At 42.3% G+C, this 15,777-nt stretch overlaps 1 protein-coding gene across 16 annotated transcripts in view; it reads left to right on the top strand.

Moving 5' to 3' along the window:
- Nucleotides 1–15,777, top strand: part of MYO18A (myosin XVIIIA) — a 350,017-nt gene that overhangs the window by 33,781 nt on the left and 300,459 nt on the right. For all 16 annotated transcript variants that reach the window (XM_088477757.1, XM_088477755.1, XM_088477756.1 and 13 more), the window contains exon 2: nt 8,427–9,555. In XM_088477757.1, the coding sequence (XP_088333883.1) occupies nt 8,530–9,555 (1,026 nt within the window). In that variant the 5' untranslated portion in view covers nt 8,427–8,529. The remainder of the gene's footprint in view (nt 1–8,426; nt 9,556–15,777) is intronic.

The following is a 15,777-nucleotide window of genomic DNA, read 5'->3' as shown; positions in this document are numbered from 1 at the left end:
TTCTTTAAGGAAATTAGATGTGTTTTTCTTGCCACCAAATGATTCACAAACTGATGTATTTAAAACTCTGTAGTAGTCATGACAAAGCAATTCTCCTATTTACCCAGGCATCTTTCTTATTCATGCTTGAGTGCTTATAGAGATCTGATTCTGCATAGTAAACCGTGCAATATTGGACTCTTCTGAAGTGCATAGATTAAACCGGTATACGGTCAGGAAGCCGGCGGTCGAAATGCCGACCGCTGGCTTCCCGACTGTCAAATCCTGGCATGGGACTAATGATAGGCGCCGAAATCCCACCGCCTATCATTATCCACCCGCCGAAATCCCGACGCCCGGCATACCAAATGAAGGTAAGCCGGGCGTCGGGAATGGACAGCCGCGCGGGGGAGGTTAGGTTTAGGGGCTCCCGGGGGGACTTAGGGTTAGGCACCCCCCGGGAGGGTTAGGGTCCGGCTAGGGGAAGGGGGGTTAGTGTTAGGCACCCCTGGGGGGGAGGTTAGGGTTAGGCACCCCAAAGGGAGGTTTAAGGGGGGGGGGAAAGGTAGGGATAGTATAGTTACTTACCTCGTCGAGATCTCCACTCTTCTGTCTTCCGGTGTCATTATTACATCCGCCAGGCTCATGTCCGGCGGTATGTCATACCGATTCCATTAACCCCACTAATCTGTCCAGCCATTATAGGTCAAAGCTATTGTAGACAATATCAGGTGAAAGCTATTTAACATTGGAGACTAGTAGAATAAAGTTTCTTGCATGTCCCATGTTTGCATGCTTGGACTTAGGTCAGTGGAACATAGCATCAGAAAACTATTATAGAAGTAACATGGTATGGAACATAATTGATCTCTGGGCCTGATTCAGACCCGGTCGCAAGCGCTGAGCGCTCGCAACCAGGTTGTTGGTGACCCAGAGCGCATGCGCATGGCGGAGCCGGCTCCGTCATGCGCGAGACCCGGATAGCGACGGGCAATCCGTCGCTCCGGGTTTCGTACCAAAGGGGGCGTGCTATCGATCTTGAGTGATAGCACGCCCCCTTTGGTGGGTGGGCTAAGGGGGTGGCTGCCCAGACGGAGGCGTTCCCATGAGAACACCTACCGTCTGGGGGCGGCCCCACTGACATCACAAGTGATGTCAGTGGGAGAGCTTTCGGCTCTGTTTGAGCCGAAAGCTCTCTGGGGCTTGTGGCCACGAGAACCTACCACAAGGGTCTCGTCGCAAGCCCGATGGTCGCGATGGTCTTCTACAGTGCCATGTGTACCGGGAATACTTTATGGAAGGTATTACCACCCAATGTGGACAGCGCAGTGGCCGACCACGGGTGCTTAATGTTCGTTACCAGCAGTGTCTGGCCAGAATTGTCCGTGGTAATAAACAATTGACACTGGCTAAAATCATATCCACATTCAATGCAGGAGCTACCAGATGCATATCCAGCAGGTTAGTGCAGCGTTCTTTAGGTTCCAAGGGATATGGGAGCAGAAGACCCACAGAGTGCCCCTATTAACACTACGACACTGGACAGAGCGCCTCACCTGCACCTGGCTTGTGATGTTGCTAATTGGACCCTGGAGGACTGGCAACATGTGGCGTGGCCCGATGAGTCACTCTTCCAGTTGTATCGGGTTGATGGTAGAGTTTGGGTCTGGTGTAGACCCCATGAGGCCATGGACCCCAGTTGTCAACAAGGCACCGTGCAGGCTGGTGATGGTTCCATAATAGTGTGGGGTCTGTTTACGTGGTTTGGTTGGACCGCTGGTCCGCCTGAACACTGCATTGACCGGTAACCGCGACATTGCGTTGCTTGAAGACCATTTGCAGCCCTTCATGGACTTCATGTACCCCCACAACGATGGAATATTCCAGCAGGATAATGCTCTTTTATCGGTCCCAAGTTATCAAGTTATTGGTTCAAGTTGCTGCATTTGCTGGGCTAGAGGGGCTCCTACACGATACTAGGCATCTATCCCATGACTTCTAGCATACTGTGTAATACACAATTCAGGAAAAGGAAACGGCACTTATATATCAGTAAGTCAATGATAAATAAACACTCACTCTTCCAGCAGCAGGGAAAGGAAGAAAAAAGTGCATGTTAAACTGTGGTCATACACACAAGGATTAAAGGGGTATTGAAAGAAAGTAGGCATATACTTGGGTGTCATATAGGTATTCAGGAGAAGGCCAAGGACATAAATGCAAGTATTTTAGGGGCACAGGACGAGCACAGCTAGTATGGACGTACCATGGACCTTTAGGTGTTATACAGGTAATAAAGGAGTGTGCACAGATATTATAGGGCATGATAGTAGCACAGACCTACACCGGTATTATATGGATGGATTCTGTATGGGAAAAAGTGTTACACTGCAGCAGCAGCAGGTACTATGGTTTCTTCTGTGAGTAGTGCACACACTGCAGTGTGATAGGCCTTGACCAATCCAATGTAAGCAGGTGGAGGAGGGAGATAAAAGAGAGGAGGACAACTGGGGGTTGGGAATCGGACATAGTTGATGGAATGGAACGCTAATCCGGAGAGGACCCCGAGCATGTACCTCTATCGAAGTCTGGCTCTGCAAGCATTGATGATTCCACTCTAGCTGCACAATGCTTCTGATTCACAGGATCACATGTAACTAGCAGTATGGATCTTCAGTACTGATGGGCCCATTGCCAACCCAGGCTCCCTACAGGTGGTACTGCCTGTACCCCCTGATGGTGGCTCTGCTTGGAGGCACTTACATATACTCCTATAACTGGAATTTACAAAGCACAACTCTTTTTTTTTTTTTCTTTTTGAGAGTGTATAAAAGGTGATCTTGAAATTTCAACATAAAACATAAAAAAAAACCCATCTGCAACCCATGTTTTTATCTATTACTTGGACCTAGACAGAAGCATTAGTTGTTATATTTTTTGACCAAGGAAATTTTGACACCCCATATTATTATAATAGCATGCCAGTAGAATTACTGATTCTTCATAGTCAATGTACATTCCCCAGTCCTAACTCCAAAATGTTTGAATATTAAGGACTGTTTGCTTTGTTATAATTTTTAATCCAGATCAAATCTGCTGTAGAGGAGTTTAACAGCTTATCGGCTGATCATGATCAATGTGTAAGAAGTGTAATTGGATTTCTTTGGCTTGTTCTATGACTGGTGTCACTGTAAAGTCCGCTCCTTCATGAAATCTCAATTAATGAAAAGCTGTTAGTTATTTTGATGTTGGCCACAGGGTATATCGGCAGTTGGCGTGATATTGCTGCTGGTATAGCCCCAAAACGAATGTGATGCCTGGCTACAAAGTCAATTACTAGGATGTGTTATGATCTGAAGACGATGTATTCAACCTGTGTGTTTGGTTATCTTCTGACCACACTACCAGGCACCATTGATTGTGGAAGTAATCAGAGTGCAAGACGGGCAAAGCATGTCCAGTTTGGACATATTTTTGTTTGGGGAAGGATGGTGTCTTCAAGCTAAACATGCTCCTGCTTTTTTCCCTGTTCTGAATATGCCATAAATACAGCATGTAATATTTAGGGGAATGGGTATATAATGCCGGCTGTCGGGATGCCTCCTGTCACAGTACTGACAGCAGCATCCCGATGGATGGTATCCCGATGGTTGGTATCCCGACAGGGGCTGGGCAAGTATACTTACCCTCCCCCCTTCACACCCTAACCCTCCCTTCTTGTAGCCTAACCCTAACTCTCCCCACCCCGCACCCTAACCCTCCCTGTTAGTGCCTAACCCTAACCTCCCTTCCCTCCCCTCCCCAAACCAAACTCTAACCCTGGCTATGTGACCTAAACTTAACCCCCCCCCCATGGCTAACTGTAAGGAAGCCCCGGACTTACCTCGTTCGGGCAGCCATCCTTCTGTGTTCCAGCGTCGGGATTCAGACCGGCGGCACATCCCATATTTAGGATATGGTTGACTCTTTTAGTGATTGCTAACGTTGTGTTTAGCATGGACATCAATAATCTCTTTTATTACAGTCGTACTAGTTATATTGACCTTGCTGTGGGTACATGAGGTGAAACCCCTTTATCTTACCCAGTGTGTGCATAATGTCCTAATTTCATACGACTCTGCAGAGAGATAGTACCAGTCACATCAGTAGCTTATTAATAACAATAATGTCTCCATTTGCAGAAATCTGAAATTTACATACACTTGTAGTAGGATCTTTTCTCTGGGCATTCGGTATGCTGGCCACACACACTGTATGTTATCTCTGTTTTTGTGGCCCCAACACGCACACGCACACGCACACACACACACACACACACACACACACACACACACACACGTTTTGACTCAATGATCATGAAATACATGTGAATAGAATCATCCAATATGGCTTCCAGCCAGAGCCCTACAACACAGGTTAATGATGAGAGACTTGGGGAGAATGACCAAGGTAGTTTTAATGTGCATGTTGAATAGATATTCTAAGAATGAAGGAAATACTCCAAGCATCCGGGATAAAAGAGCATTTACTTTATATGGCAATTGCTGGTTGTGCAGAGGTGCAGGAATATAATAGAGGGTGAAAGTAGGAGCTGAATGTTGATTAGATAAGGGGAAAAAAAAATTGTGATGACCAAGTTGATTTTATTATGATTTATTAGCATGCCTAAATTCTTCCATTTTATTTTTGTTATATATTCTAATAGTTATAGAACTGACCTTATTTCTAGCTGTAATAACTGCACATTGTGGTTTTTAATGGAATAAATACCATGGTACCGATGTATAGTTGAATGTGCGTTTGTCAATTGTCTTGCGTATTTTCATGCTACACTCGGGCGTATCTATAATGAGTGCAGGGTGTTCGGTGTACACTGGTCCCTGGGCACCACACACCCTGCACCCATATTATCTAATACTTACCTCACCAAGGTCCCACGTTGGGTGTCTCAGCTCTGCACAAAATGCCGGAAAATGGCTGCCGCCGCCATTTTACCGTCATTTTGTGCATGCACAGTGAGGAAATCGCTGGGAAAATGGTGGCCGTGCCATTTCCCCGGTGACCTGCACATGCGCAGTAGACTCTGGGCACAATCTAGTGCCCAGAGTCTACTGAAGCTGCGGTCGGCAGTCAGGCGTGTCGGTCTGCTGCCGGCCGCCGGGGAGAGAGGAGGTGGCCCCGATCGGGGAATGAACACGGGCCTCCTCCTCTCAATATGCCCCTGGCTACACTAGATCTGAACGCAGGCACAATTATGGTGCTGGGTCATGCTCATTCCAGCCACTTACACTTACAACTGAAGAAGTGGGACTGGGCTGTAATGGGTGTGGGGGGATGTACTCACGTAGGCACATTTAGTGAGGGCATCTACAAGCTGTGCAGAGTTGGATGTAATAGAAAATACACCTGTTTCCAGTCATAACTTTTGCATCTAGTAAAAGGTATGCATAATTGCGCAGTGATTATGAGTAGAGCAGTGATTCCCAAACTCGGTCCTCAAGGCACACTAACAGTTCTGGTTTTAGTGATATCCATGGTAAAGCACAGATGGTAAAATCAAAATAACTGAGGTACTAATTAAGTCACCTGTTCTCAAGTATGGCTATCCTTAAAACCTGAACTGTTAGTGTGCCTTGAGGACCGTGGTTGGGAACCCCTGGACTAGAGGGTCACTCCATGTTAAGTGATTCAGCCACTTTTACTTTTATTCTCTGCACACTTTTAATACATAAGGGGAGATGTATCAAGCCTTGGAGAGAGAGAAAAGTGATTGCTTTGGTATCTTCTCCAAACAGCTTCTAACTGTCCTTTATCTTGTACAGTCTTTAAAATGACAGAAGCTGATTGGTTGCTTTGGGCAACTTCTTCACTTTATTATAAAAGGAAGATGCATCAAGCCTTGGAGATAGTGTCTCAAATATACATTTAGTTTTTCTTAATCTCATGTAGTTTTCTGAGTTCTAACGATTTGAATATGTCAACAAAACACATAGTGGCGTTTGTGAGCATACACAAACCTAATTTTTATGAGGCTCAGATTGAGATATTTAAAAAAACAAAAACATTTGTGCAGAACATGACAAGCTTTAATTTGATACACAACATGACTAGATTTAAACATTGAAAAACAGATTTCCAAACAATCATATGGTTTCATTTAGTTATTTTAGTATATACGAACCTATCCTATCTGGCCTCCTAGACTCCCACCTCTCTACACTCCAATCTGTGCTCAATGCTGCTGCCCGGCTCATCTTCCTCTCCTAACGTTCTACATTTGCTTCCCCTCTCCTTCAAGCCCTACACTGGTTCCCCCTTCCCCTTCAGAATCCAATCCAAGGTTCTTACACTCACCTACAAAGCCCTCGCCCATTCCTCTCCCATTTACATCTCTGACCTACTCTCTTTTCACATTCCCGCCCGTCCACTTCGCTCAGCAAATGCATGCCGTCTCTCCTGCCAACTGATAACATCTTCCCACTCCCGCCTCCAAGATTTTGCCCGTGCTGCTCCCTACCTTTGGAACTCTCTCCCTCTCCCTATCGGACTCTTCACCGCTCTACAAATCAGACCCACTACTTCATCAAGGCCTATCAGCTCCTCCTGTTTGTCTGCCCCTCCCCTTTAGTATGTAAGCTCTCATGAGTAGGGCCCTCTTCCCTCATGTGATTCACCTTATACTGTACTTTCCTCCACTCCTTACTCTCCACAAGGGTATCTAACACTAGATTGCTGACTCCCTGCTGCTTATTTTGAGTGTTATGATTGCTAATACAGCAATGTGTACAAACCATGTCCTTTTCCTGTATTGTACTGTAAGTCACTCAGTGGTTTCTTGTTCACTTATTTGTTCATGTACTTTGTAAGGCGCAGCGGAACGCTTGTGGCACCATCTAAATAAAGGATAATAATAGGGCCTGATTTAGGGATGAATGCAATATCTGTCGGATGTAGAGGAGCGATTTTATTTTGCTACTGCACATAGATTAGCGATGGTGTACACAGTGAGGAGTGACAGGCAGCATATGGGGGAGGTAATGGGTGTGGCTACTAAAACGTAGACGACTGTTTTCTGGGCGTTCGCTAGTGAGCCTCTGTGATTTCGTACACCGCTTGAGAGCCCCCTGTGTCTTAGGTGAGACGGACGTTCTGAGACAGCATAGGGTTGCTCAGATGTTCCATGTGCGACAGATGTTCCCTATGTTCGTCTTTGTTTGCAAGCAGCAGATGTGAGATGCGGGAGGTGGGCGTCTCTGTGCACAAGACATCAGCTAAGTCATTAGCATATTTTCGCAAATGCAACTGCGTCCACCTCTGAATAAGGTCCTTAAATAGGTTTATATTGTCAACACCTCCACTTTCCAGATCACTGGGTCAATACATGCAAGGCCAAGTCCCTACTTACATCAAAGCCCTGTATCTTCTTGTTTTTAAATTTGGCAACACAATTCACTCTGATGCTTTATAATGTTAACCAAATAATACTTCTAATATAATGCTTCCTTAAATGTTGCTGTCTCCAAGGTATAACACAATTACTTAAACCAATTTATGAAACACACTGTCAATGAAAGTATCAACATTTTGTTTACATTTTTTATTTTTGACTGCGATATAGTGCAAAATCAGTAATTTTCACGTTACGATGTACAAAAATTGCTAATATAAGATCCCATTGAGATCCCAAGTTGATGTTTGCAATCTTAAAACATCAGGGAATAAACACAAAGGGATCTATTTATCAAGCAGTGAAAAGTGTGGAGAAGTGAACCAGTGGAGAAGTTTAATTCCACATTTATAGTAATGCTACACAGGGCTACAGAACACCAGTATTTTGTAGCTAATGAGTTGTGGCTTTTAATTCATTTTATCCTGTTATAATCTACGTAGATTTTGGATTTCAGTCACAGTAGTGTTTAATTTATGAGCATTTTGCGGTTTTGTATAGGCTCTACCGCAGTGGTGGGCAACAGGCGACCCTGGATTCTGCCCTCCATGCCTTCACTTGCTGCCCCTAACTTTTCCTGCTTTGTCTCATTTGTAATGCTTGCATACAATGCCTGTTAATGTTACTACAAATAGTTGTTTTATTGATTAAATGTATTCATTTAATTTACTAATAAGATTAAGAGTAATGTACAATCTTTGTAAAATTTAGAGGGCTGCCCAGTGCCTGCCCCCGATGTGTTGATATCAGGTTGTCTATTACTGCTCTTTGGAGAGGGAAATGCACAGTTTTAACTGCAGTATTTCAGCACACAAGTTCTCTGTGACCATGAATCCAGCCCTACAAAGTATCATATCTCAAAGTAACATACAATAGAAATACTGTACTATTGTCAGCTGCAGCAGTCCGTTTCCATAGAGTTATTGTGTTTCGTTGTCCATGAAGTCATTGTGATTATCTCATTGTGTTCTGTCCTTTTTTTTTTTTTCTTTTGTTTTAGTGAAACTTTTATCTATGAGACTTGGAGCGACACTGGACGAAAGAATATACTGAACGGCAATACGGATCACGTTCTGCACATTGCATCATAAATAAATTCCAACATGTTTAACTTGAAGAAAAAAGATAAGGACAAAGATGGAGCCAGGAAAGACAAAAAAAAAGAAAAGAAAGAGAGAATGTCGGCAGCGGAGTTGAAAAGTCTGGAAGAGATGAGCCTTAGGAGAGGATTTTTTAACCTTAATCGTTCTTCTAAGCGGGACTCCAAGGCCAAACTGGAAATATCTAATCCTATACCTATTAAGGTAGCAAGTAGCTCTGAACTCAACCTGACTGACATTGACTCTGACAACATCAGCAACAGAGGAAGCGTTCTCTATGATTCTGGACACCTGAGCACCGCTAGCTCCAGTGATGACTTGAAAACTGAGGAAAACAACTTTAAGGGTAGTGTTCTTCAGCGAGCTGCTAAGTTTGGTTCCCTGGCCAAGCAGAATTCCACTACTGGAATGGCGCAGATGGTCAAGCGGTTCTCCTTCTCCCAGAAGAGCAAAGACGAGAGTCTGTCTGAAACGTCTACACCTTCTGAGCACTCCGCTACTCCATCACCACAAGTTGAAATTAGAGCGTTTGAAACGCAATTTAATAAACACTCTGTGCCTTCAGTACAGGTGATCCCACCAAGCAATACTCAAATTACCGTTAAAATCCCAGAAGTGGTGGGAAAGACGTTCCCAGCTGATTTGAGGTTGCCTTCTGTACTTCCCCCACAGGCACCAGTACCTAGAGAACTGGAGCTTCAGAGAAGGAACACTGGAGATTTTGGTTTCTCACTACGTAGAACAACCATGCTAGACAGGGCACCTGAAGGCCAAGTATATAGAAGGGTTGTCCACTTTGCAGAGCCTGGTGCTGGCACTAAAGATCTTGCTTTGGGTTTAGTACCAGGTGATCGTCTGGTAGAAATAAATGGCCGTAATGTGGAAAATAAGTCTCGGGATGAAATTGTGGAAATGATCCGTCAGTCTGGAGATACAGTAAGGCTGAAGGTTCAACCCATACCTGAGTTGAGTGAACTAAGCAGGAGTTGGTTGAGGAGCAGCAAAGGGCTAAGAAAAGAGGCTTTTGATGTAAGTATTATTAGTATACCCTGTATTTTCTCTAGTATACTTTCATATTTATACAATCATTGGTTGGCATGTAGTGCTGCAGTCTACTTGTTCTATAGTCCAGTTTTACTGCTATATATTTGTATTTATATTAATTCTTATTTTCCAGATCTGTAATGAAAAATGTTTGTTTCTATTTGTTGGCCAAATTAAATTGCATTTCAGATTCCTTTTTTGAAGAACCATTTGCTGACCAGTACATACCTGACATGTTCAACTATTAACCCATTTCTGACAACATGATCATTAGTTCATAATCATGCACAATTTTTCCTAAACCTTTTCTACATGTGTTGTTTACGAGCTAAGATGTTTTGTCATATATATATTAATGAACATGAGACAAAATATATACACATATATTATATATATATATATATATATATATATATATATATATATATATATATATGGTTTATGTTATGCTGATATATTTTTCACAGTTGTTGTAGAATTGCTCTTTTTCACCTGTGCTCTAACAGGAATACTAGAAGGAACGCCATTTTGTGTTGCTTACATTACACTACGTGATTAAATGACTGCCACAGACCAATTAAAATGTAGACTGATGTAAATACACACACATTATCATATTGGGTTCCATTGAATAAAATAAATCCCCTAGAATTTATCGATTTTATTTCCGAAGTGGCACCTTATAATAGTCACCTTATCCCGGTGCATTTAAGCCTGAAATTGAAAATGGCAAAGCTTTTAATAGCAAAACACAGGATGTTGTGCTACTAAAACCATTTAGTAGGTGGCTTGCGTATTAAATAAACCCCTAAACATCTTCCCCATAATGCTTTTTTGTTTCTGCGTTTGATTGTTGTAGTCATAGTCACTGCAAAGAGTATATGTAGGCACTAGTCCAGTGGACCACCAATCTATGTGAAAAGCATTGCACAAAAGCACTTTAGAGGCATTCTATTGTGCTGATAATAATCTGCACTATTATTCCACATAAATGGTTTCAGTACGGAATGTGTGCAGTCTTTCCAAGTTTCTCCAGGCATTTTGGGCTGCATAGCGTTCTTGTTTATCTATAAATGTCAGGTGGCGTAATCCATTTGTTTTGTACTTTGTTACGTTTTGCATGTTATTTGACACTGCTGTATTAATTAGACTAAGTACATTTGGTTTAGACAGTAATGTTGGTTTTTACACTGCTGCACAGTCTTGTGCCTTAGCGCACCAACAGAAAAGTCTTGTAGAGAGCATATTAGAAATATAATAATGATCATGTTACTTTTATAACGCAGTAATATATTGTTTTATATATCAACCAGGTGCTGCAGATTATATATATATTAAATTATAGTGTGAAGGCCCTGTCTTTACTTGTGAGATGTAGGCACAATGAATATGTGTATTCTGAATGCATCCAGACTTGACAAGCTTTTGTGGTGTCATACTGTGTACATCTCCATTGCAGAATTGTATTCATAAAGCTTTGTCTATTTATATGATCCTCTTGCAGCATATAAATTATTACCACACACCTATTTTCCAGTGTCACATTTGATATCTGCTGGAGGTTGGTTTGATTTATATTATTATAATACAAATCCCAGGACTGTTGTTTTCTACAGCCACATAACCAACTCTATTATCACTTTATTTCTACCACACTTACTATCATGTACTCACTATTACTATTCTTGTGTATTATTTAATCTTATTTTGTTTTTCTATAGTATACCCTTTTATAACCTTCATGTCTATGTTCCATGTGCATCTCAATTTTGTTAAGTGCATTACTTCATCTAAAAGCCCTATGCATACACAGCAATAACTGAGAGCAGTTTAAGCCTGCAAGTCACGTTCATGTCTTACTTATTGATATACAAAATGTTGATGACAAACACCCCCCCCCCCCATTGTTTTGGGAGGTAACCATGCCAAAATGCTGCTTACACTCTCTGTTCTCTTTGTGAAAACACAGCTGACATATAGAAGCAATTTCTGTATAGTATTGTTGAGAACTGGAGAGTGTCTGTGTCATTTTATAATACACAGACAGAGCGGCTACTGCACAAGGACAGCTGGGATTAGAGGTAGTGAAGGGTCTTGTACTTATTTCCTGACAAAAGCCAGGAGTTTATATGCAGTAATGTCTAGTACACACAGGTGTTAAAAAAAGAATCAACACAACAAAAAAGGATAGAGAAAATCTGCTGACTGTGAACTGTCTCTGTAAATATTTTACCACAGCTTCCCTGCAGCATAGTGCACTATACTGTATACTTACTTTGTGTCCTTAGAATGCCATTATGTTTTACATAGACTTAACTCATTGGAACGCTGCCGGCAGTGTCATAATGCAGATGAATGAAAGTGAGTGCATGTCAGTGAGCACATGAGCATGGGTCCATTAGCCTACATTATTATTAAAGCTCCAGCATAATATTTTTTTTTAGTCTTTGTTGAAGTACCTTGCATGCACTTTGAGCACTTGATCGTTTGTATGATGTTTAAATAGTTAATGTGTTTTCTTTGGAGCAGATAACAGTGATTGCCTATACATGTATGTGCGAGAATATAAGAAAATTGCCTATGTATGAAAAAAACAATTGTATTAGAATATAGGAGGTAATTCAATTACATGCGGGTTTTAGAATGAGAGTTTGTTACATGAAATTCACACTTTGCGCTAATGCGTGCACATGAGAAATGCGCAATCCAATTAGAAATGCCAATTTGCACAACTTGCGGTGACGTTGCCCAGGTTTTGTACACAAAGCGAACTGGCAAAAGAGCATGAAAACGCAGGGAACCCATCCTGAACCCCCAAACAGTGACAACTGAGATAGCAGAACCATATTGAAGCTTTTAGGGGCCATAAGGAAACTACCGGTGACTCTTTAATGGTTTCATATGGCTGATTTCTGCACTTCTTTAAAATAATGGTTGAAAAATTATAGCCAGCAAGTGTCTTCCATCAAACTAAAGTCTTTGTAGCATTTTGGGGCACAGTGATTTTCCAGTATTCTTTTTTTTATTATGCTGTTTTAACCCCTCCAGGTGCATGATCATTCATTAGTGGGGTGGGGTGGGGGTGTAGCAGAGGTTCTACACTGTGTCCTCAATTTTTTTTTTTCTTAAAATAAAGCTTGTCCTACCTTTTCACCTGCTCAGGGGGCTGCGCACATAAAAACGCAACTTACCTCTGAAAAAGCAATGCAGGTTTGCACTAGGATTGCAAGTTCTCCACAAGAACAGCTTGCAGGACCCAACTCACACCTAATTGAATTGCTCCCATATTGTTGGGGAATTTTTGCAAAGCCTTAGGGTAGTGGTGTAATGGTATGCTCCCTATGGTAAGCTTAGGTGGCACTGGGTATTGGAGATCACTGTAGTACCTTCTATGGGTCTGTGGAGTGGAGAGTCACAGGAGTGCGTCCATACAGCGTAGATGTCAATTGAGAAAGATGTGCGGCAGAGGCGCAGAAGCACAGTAGCACGTGTCGGAGGTCCTAGTGAACAGAGGTAATGCTAAGCACTCCTCTTCTTCAAAGGTAGAAAATCCCTTTAAGCTATTAATATGGCTAATTAATTACTAAGTATGCAGCTGGTGTTATAGCTGTACTACCATCACATGGACAAGACAGACAAACAAAAGTAAATATCACTACGGTCATGACAGATTGTTTTTATGTACTATTAGTACATTTTCATTCATAGGGGGCGATTCAGTTAAGCTCGCTGTTTGAACTCCTTCCCTGCGCTATCAAATTCAGCATGCTGTTAGTCCGACTACAAGATTTCTTCTTGCACCTTCCTGAGGGAGTGTGCAGAAATTCAACTAAAGTGCCGGCCGCAAGGCGCCGGTTCTGGTAACTAAACACCCATGTTAAATCGTGAGAACCGGCATTCTCAGATTTAAGTTGTAATAGCAGAGCTAAACAGTGCTGGGAATTAAATAGCTTCGGGATCAGCTTCCCAACACTATTCACCTTGCGTTGAATTGAATTGCCCCTATTGTGGTTTGTCTTTTTTTTTTTTAAAGGGTTACAGACTCTAAAGCTAGGTACACACTACAGCAATGTGTACCTGGATGAATGGCAGCCAATGAACTGACCTATTGTATCCGCGGTATACATCAGAACGATGTAATGAAGGACGGAACAATCCAAAGGTACCGACCTTTATTACCTTGCACGGGGCTGCATGCACTATAGTTCGGTTGGCCGTGCAGTGCGGCTGACAGGAATATATTGCTACTGACCGCATTTACAAATATATCTGAAAGTAAATTTATTGTTCCTTTTTTTTCATACTTGTCCCTAAATTTGTTGAAAAATACCGTTAGACAAGAGCAAATCTGGACGTGTGGCCAGCATAAATGTGCTTCATTTAAACTGTTGCTTTGAAGCTTGAACAATTTTCTCCAATAGCAATTTGATGATAATCCTGTAAAGTAATCCTATCTGCCTCAAGGCAGTTTGGCACATTTAAAGAATTTTTGTTTGCAAATGTTGGGTAACTGCTTTTCCCAGAATAGCGGATTTGACAATGTAATTACCCTACTACAGACATACAACAAAGCCAATGTAGTCTGAAGCCAATTAATCTAGCAGTATGTATTCTGACTGTCGGAAGGAATTGGAACACCCAGAGGAAACCCATCCGAACATAACTTTCTAACTATACGCATCCGGGGTTAGGGCTCAATCTAGTGCCACAGTGCTGTAAGGCAGCCATGCTGACCACTGTGCCATTTTTCCTATGGGAAATGTAGCAGCACTTCAAAAATTAAGTAAAATCTCAGCACAGTTCTTTCCATATTTATTTATTACCACACATATTCTGCAGCGCTTTACAGAGAATATCTTACCATTCACAACTGTCCTTACCCCAGGGGAGCTTACAATCTATATTCCCTATGACATGCACACTCACATACACACTATGGTCATTTTTTTGTGGGTAGCCAATTAACCTACCAGTATATTTTTGGCGTGTGGGAGAAAACCGGAGTACCCGGAGGAAACCCACGCAAGCACAGGGAGAATATACAAACTCCACACAGTTAGGGCCATGGTGGGAATTGAACCCATGGCCTTATTGCTGTGAGGCAGTAGCGCTAACCGTTACACCGTCTGTGCTGCCCAATCAATATGTTGATTGCAAATTCCTAGCCTAGGTAAATTGCCTCTCACCAGGTTATGTGATGCAGTTTATACTGGATCCTGCTCTGGTATGTGCGTACCCCAGGCCTGTGGTAGATTACTGGTGTACAGTGATAGCTAGATGCACACTATCATGCAGCCTAGCATTAACAAACAGGGCAAGGATTCTAATAGTTCCTGAAAAACAGGAAATACCACAACAAAAGGTATGGGCCTAACACAGTGCAATAGACTATGCTGAAGAATTCTGGGAAATGAGAAGACTCAGATGTTTTCTTGTCTTTAATTCAGTTCACATTTTAGCATGCTGTCTTTGCTGATGAAAAGCATACAAGTGATGGCCTCTGCTTACAGTGGTTGGAGCGGTGAGAGATGTGAGAAAAGGCTGCATGGAGATATACGGATGAACAGAATAAATGTATCCAGTGCAGCATTTCCTTCCTGACTTTTTCTTTAGTTGCAATTGGCGCAATAGGTCATATTTAGTCAAATAAATGGAAAAAAGTACTGATTTGTCAATGTCTTGTGAAGTTTGGTGTTTTTCTATGGCCCCAAACCAATATTTATTTGACAAATTAATTGTGAATTCAGGACCTGATCAGTGAAATCTGGAAGAGTGCATGACTATGGCCTACAGAAAGAGTACTGTTATGGGTGTACACACTAGAACGGCCGTCAATCTTGCCAATGGTCGAGGCGATTACCCTGCGCCCCGGACAATACAAGATTGCTTGTACACACTAGGAAGATTTAATGAACGACGGAACGATCACTCCTTCCGTCCTTTATTATAACTACACAGCCCCGCATGTGATAATATTTGATTGGCCGTGCAGCATGGCCAATCACACAATATCGTATGCTACCTGTGGGAGCGTGCAGTCGGGCATACACACTGCACGATATGCCCGATTTGTCGTTCCGATTTGCCCAAATCTGGCAAATCGATCGGATATTATGCAAGTGAGCAAAGGTGCCCCTTCCTCTATTTTTAAATGTCCATTTTTATCTTTCGTGTAAAAAAGAGGAAGCAAACCATTTCATAATGTTA

The sequence above is a fragment of the Taudactylus pleione genome, unplaced genomic scaffold (genome assembly GCF_031769625.1).
Source record: "Taudactylus pleione unplaced genomic scaffold, aTauple2 ptg000203l, whole genome shotgun sequence".
Taxonomy (NCBI): Eukaryota; Metazoa; Chordata; class Amphibia; order Anura; family Myobatrachidae; genus Taudactylus; species Taudactylus pleione.
The sequence above is the reverse complement of the archived record's forward strand: the minus strand, read 5'-3'. Positions and strand labels throughout refer to the sequence as shown.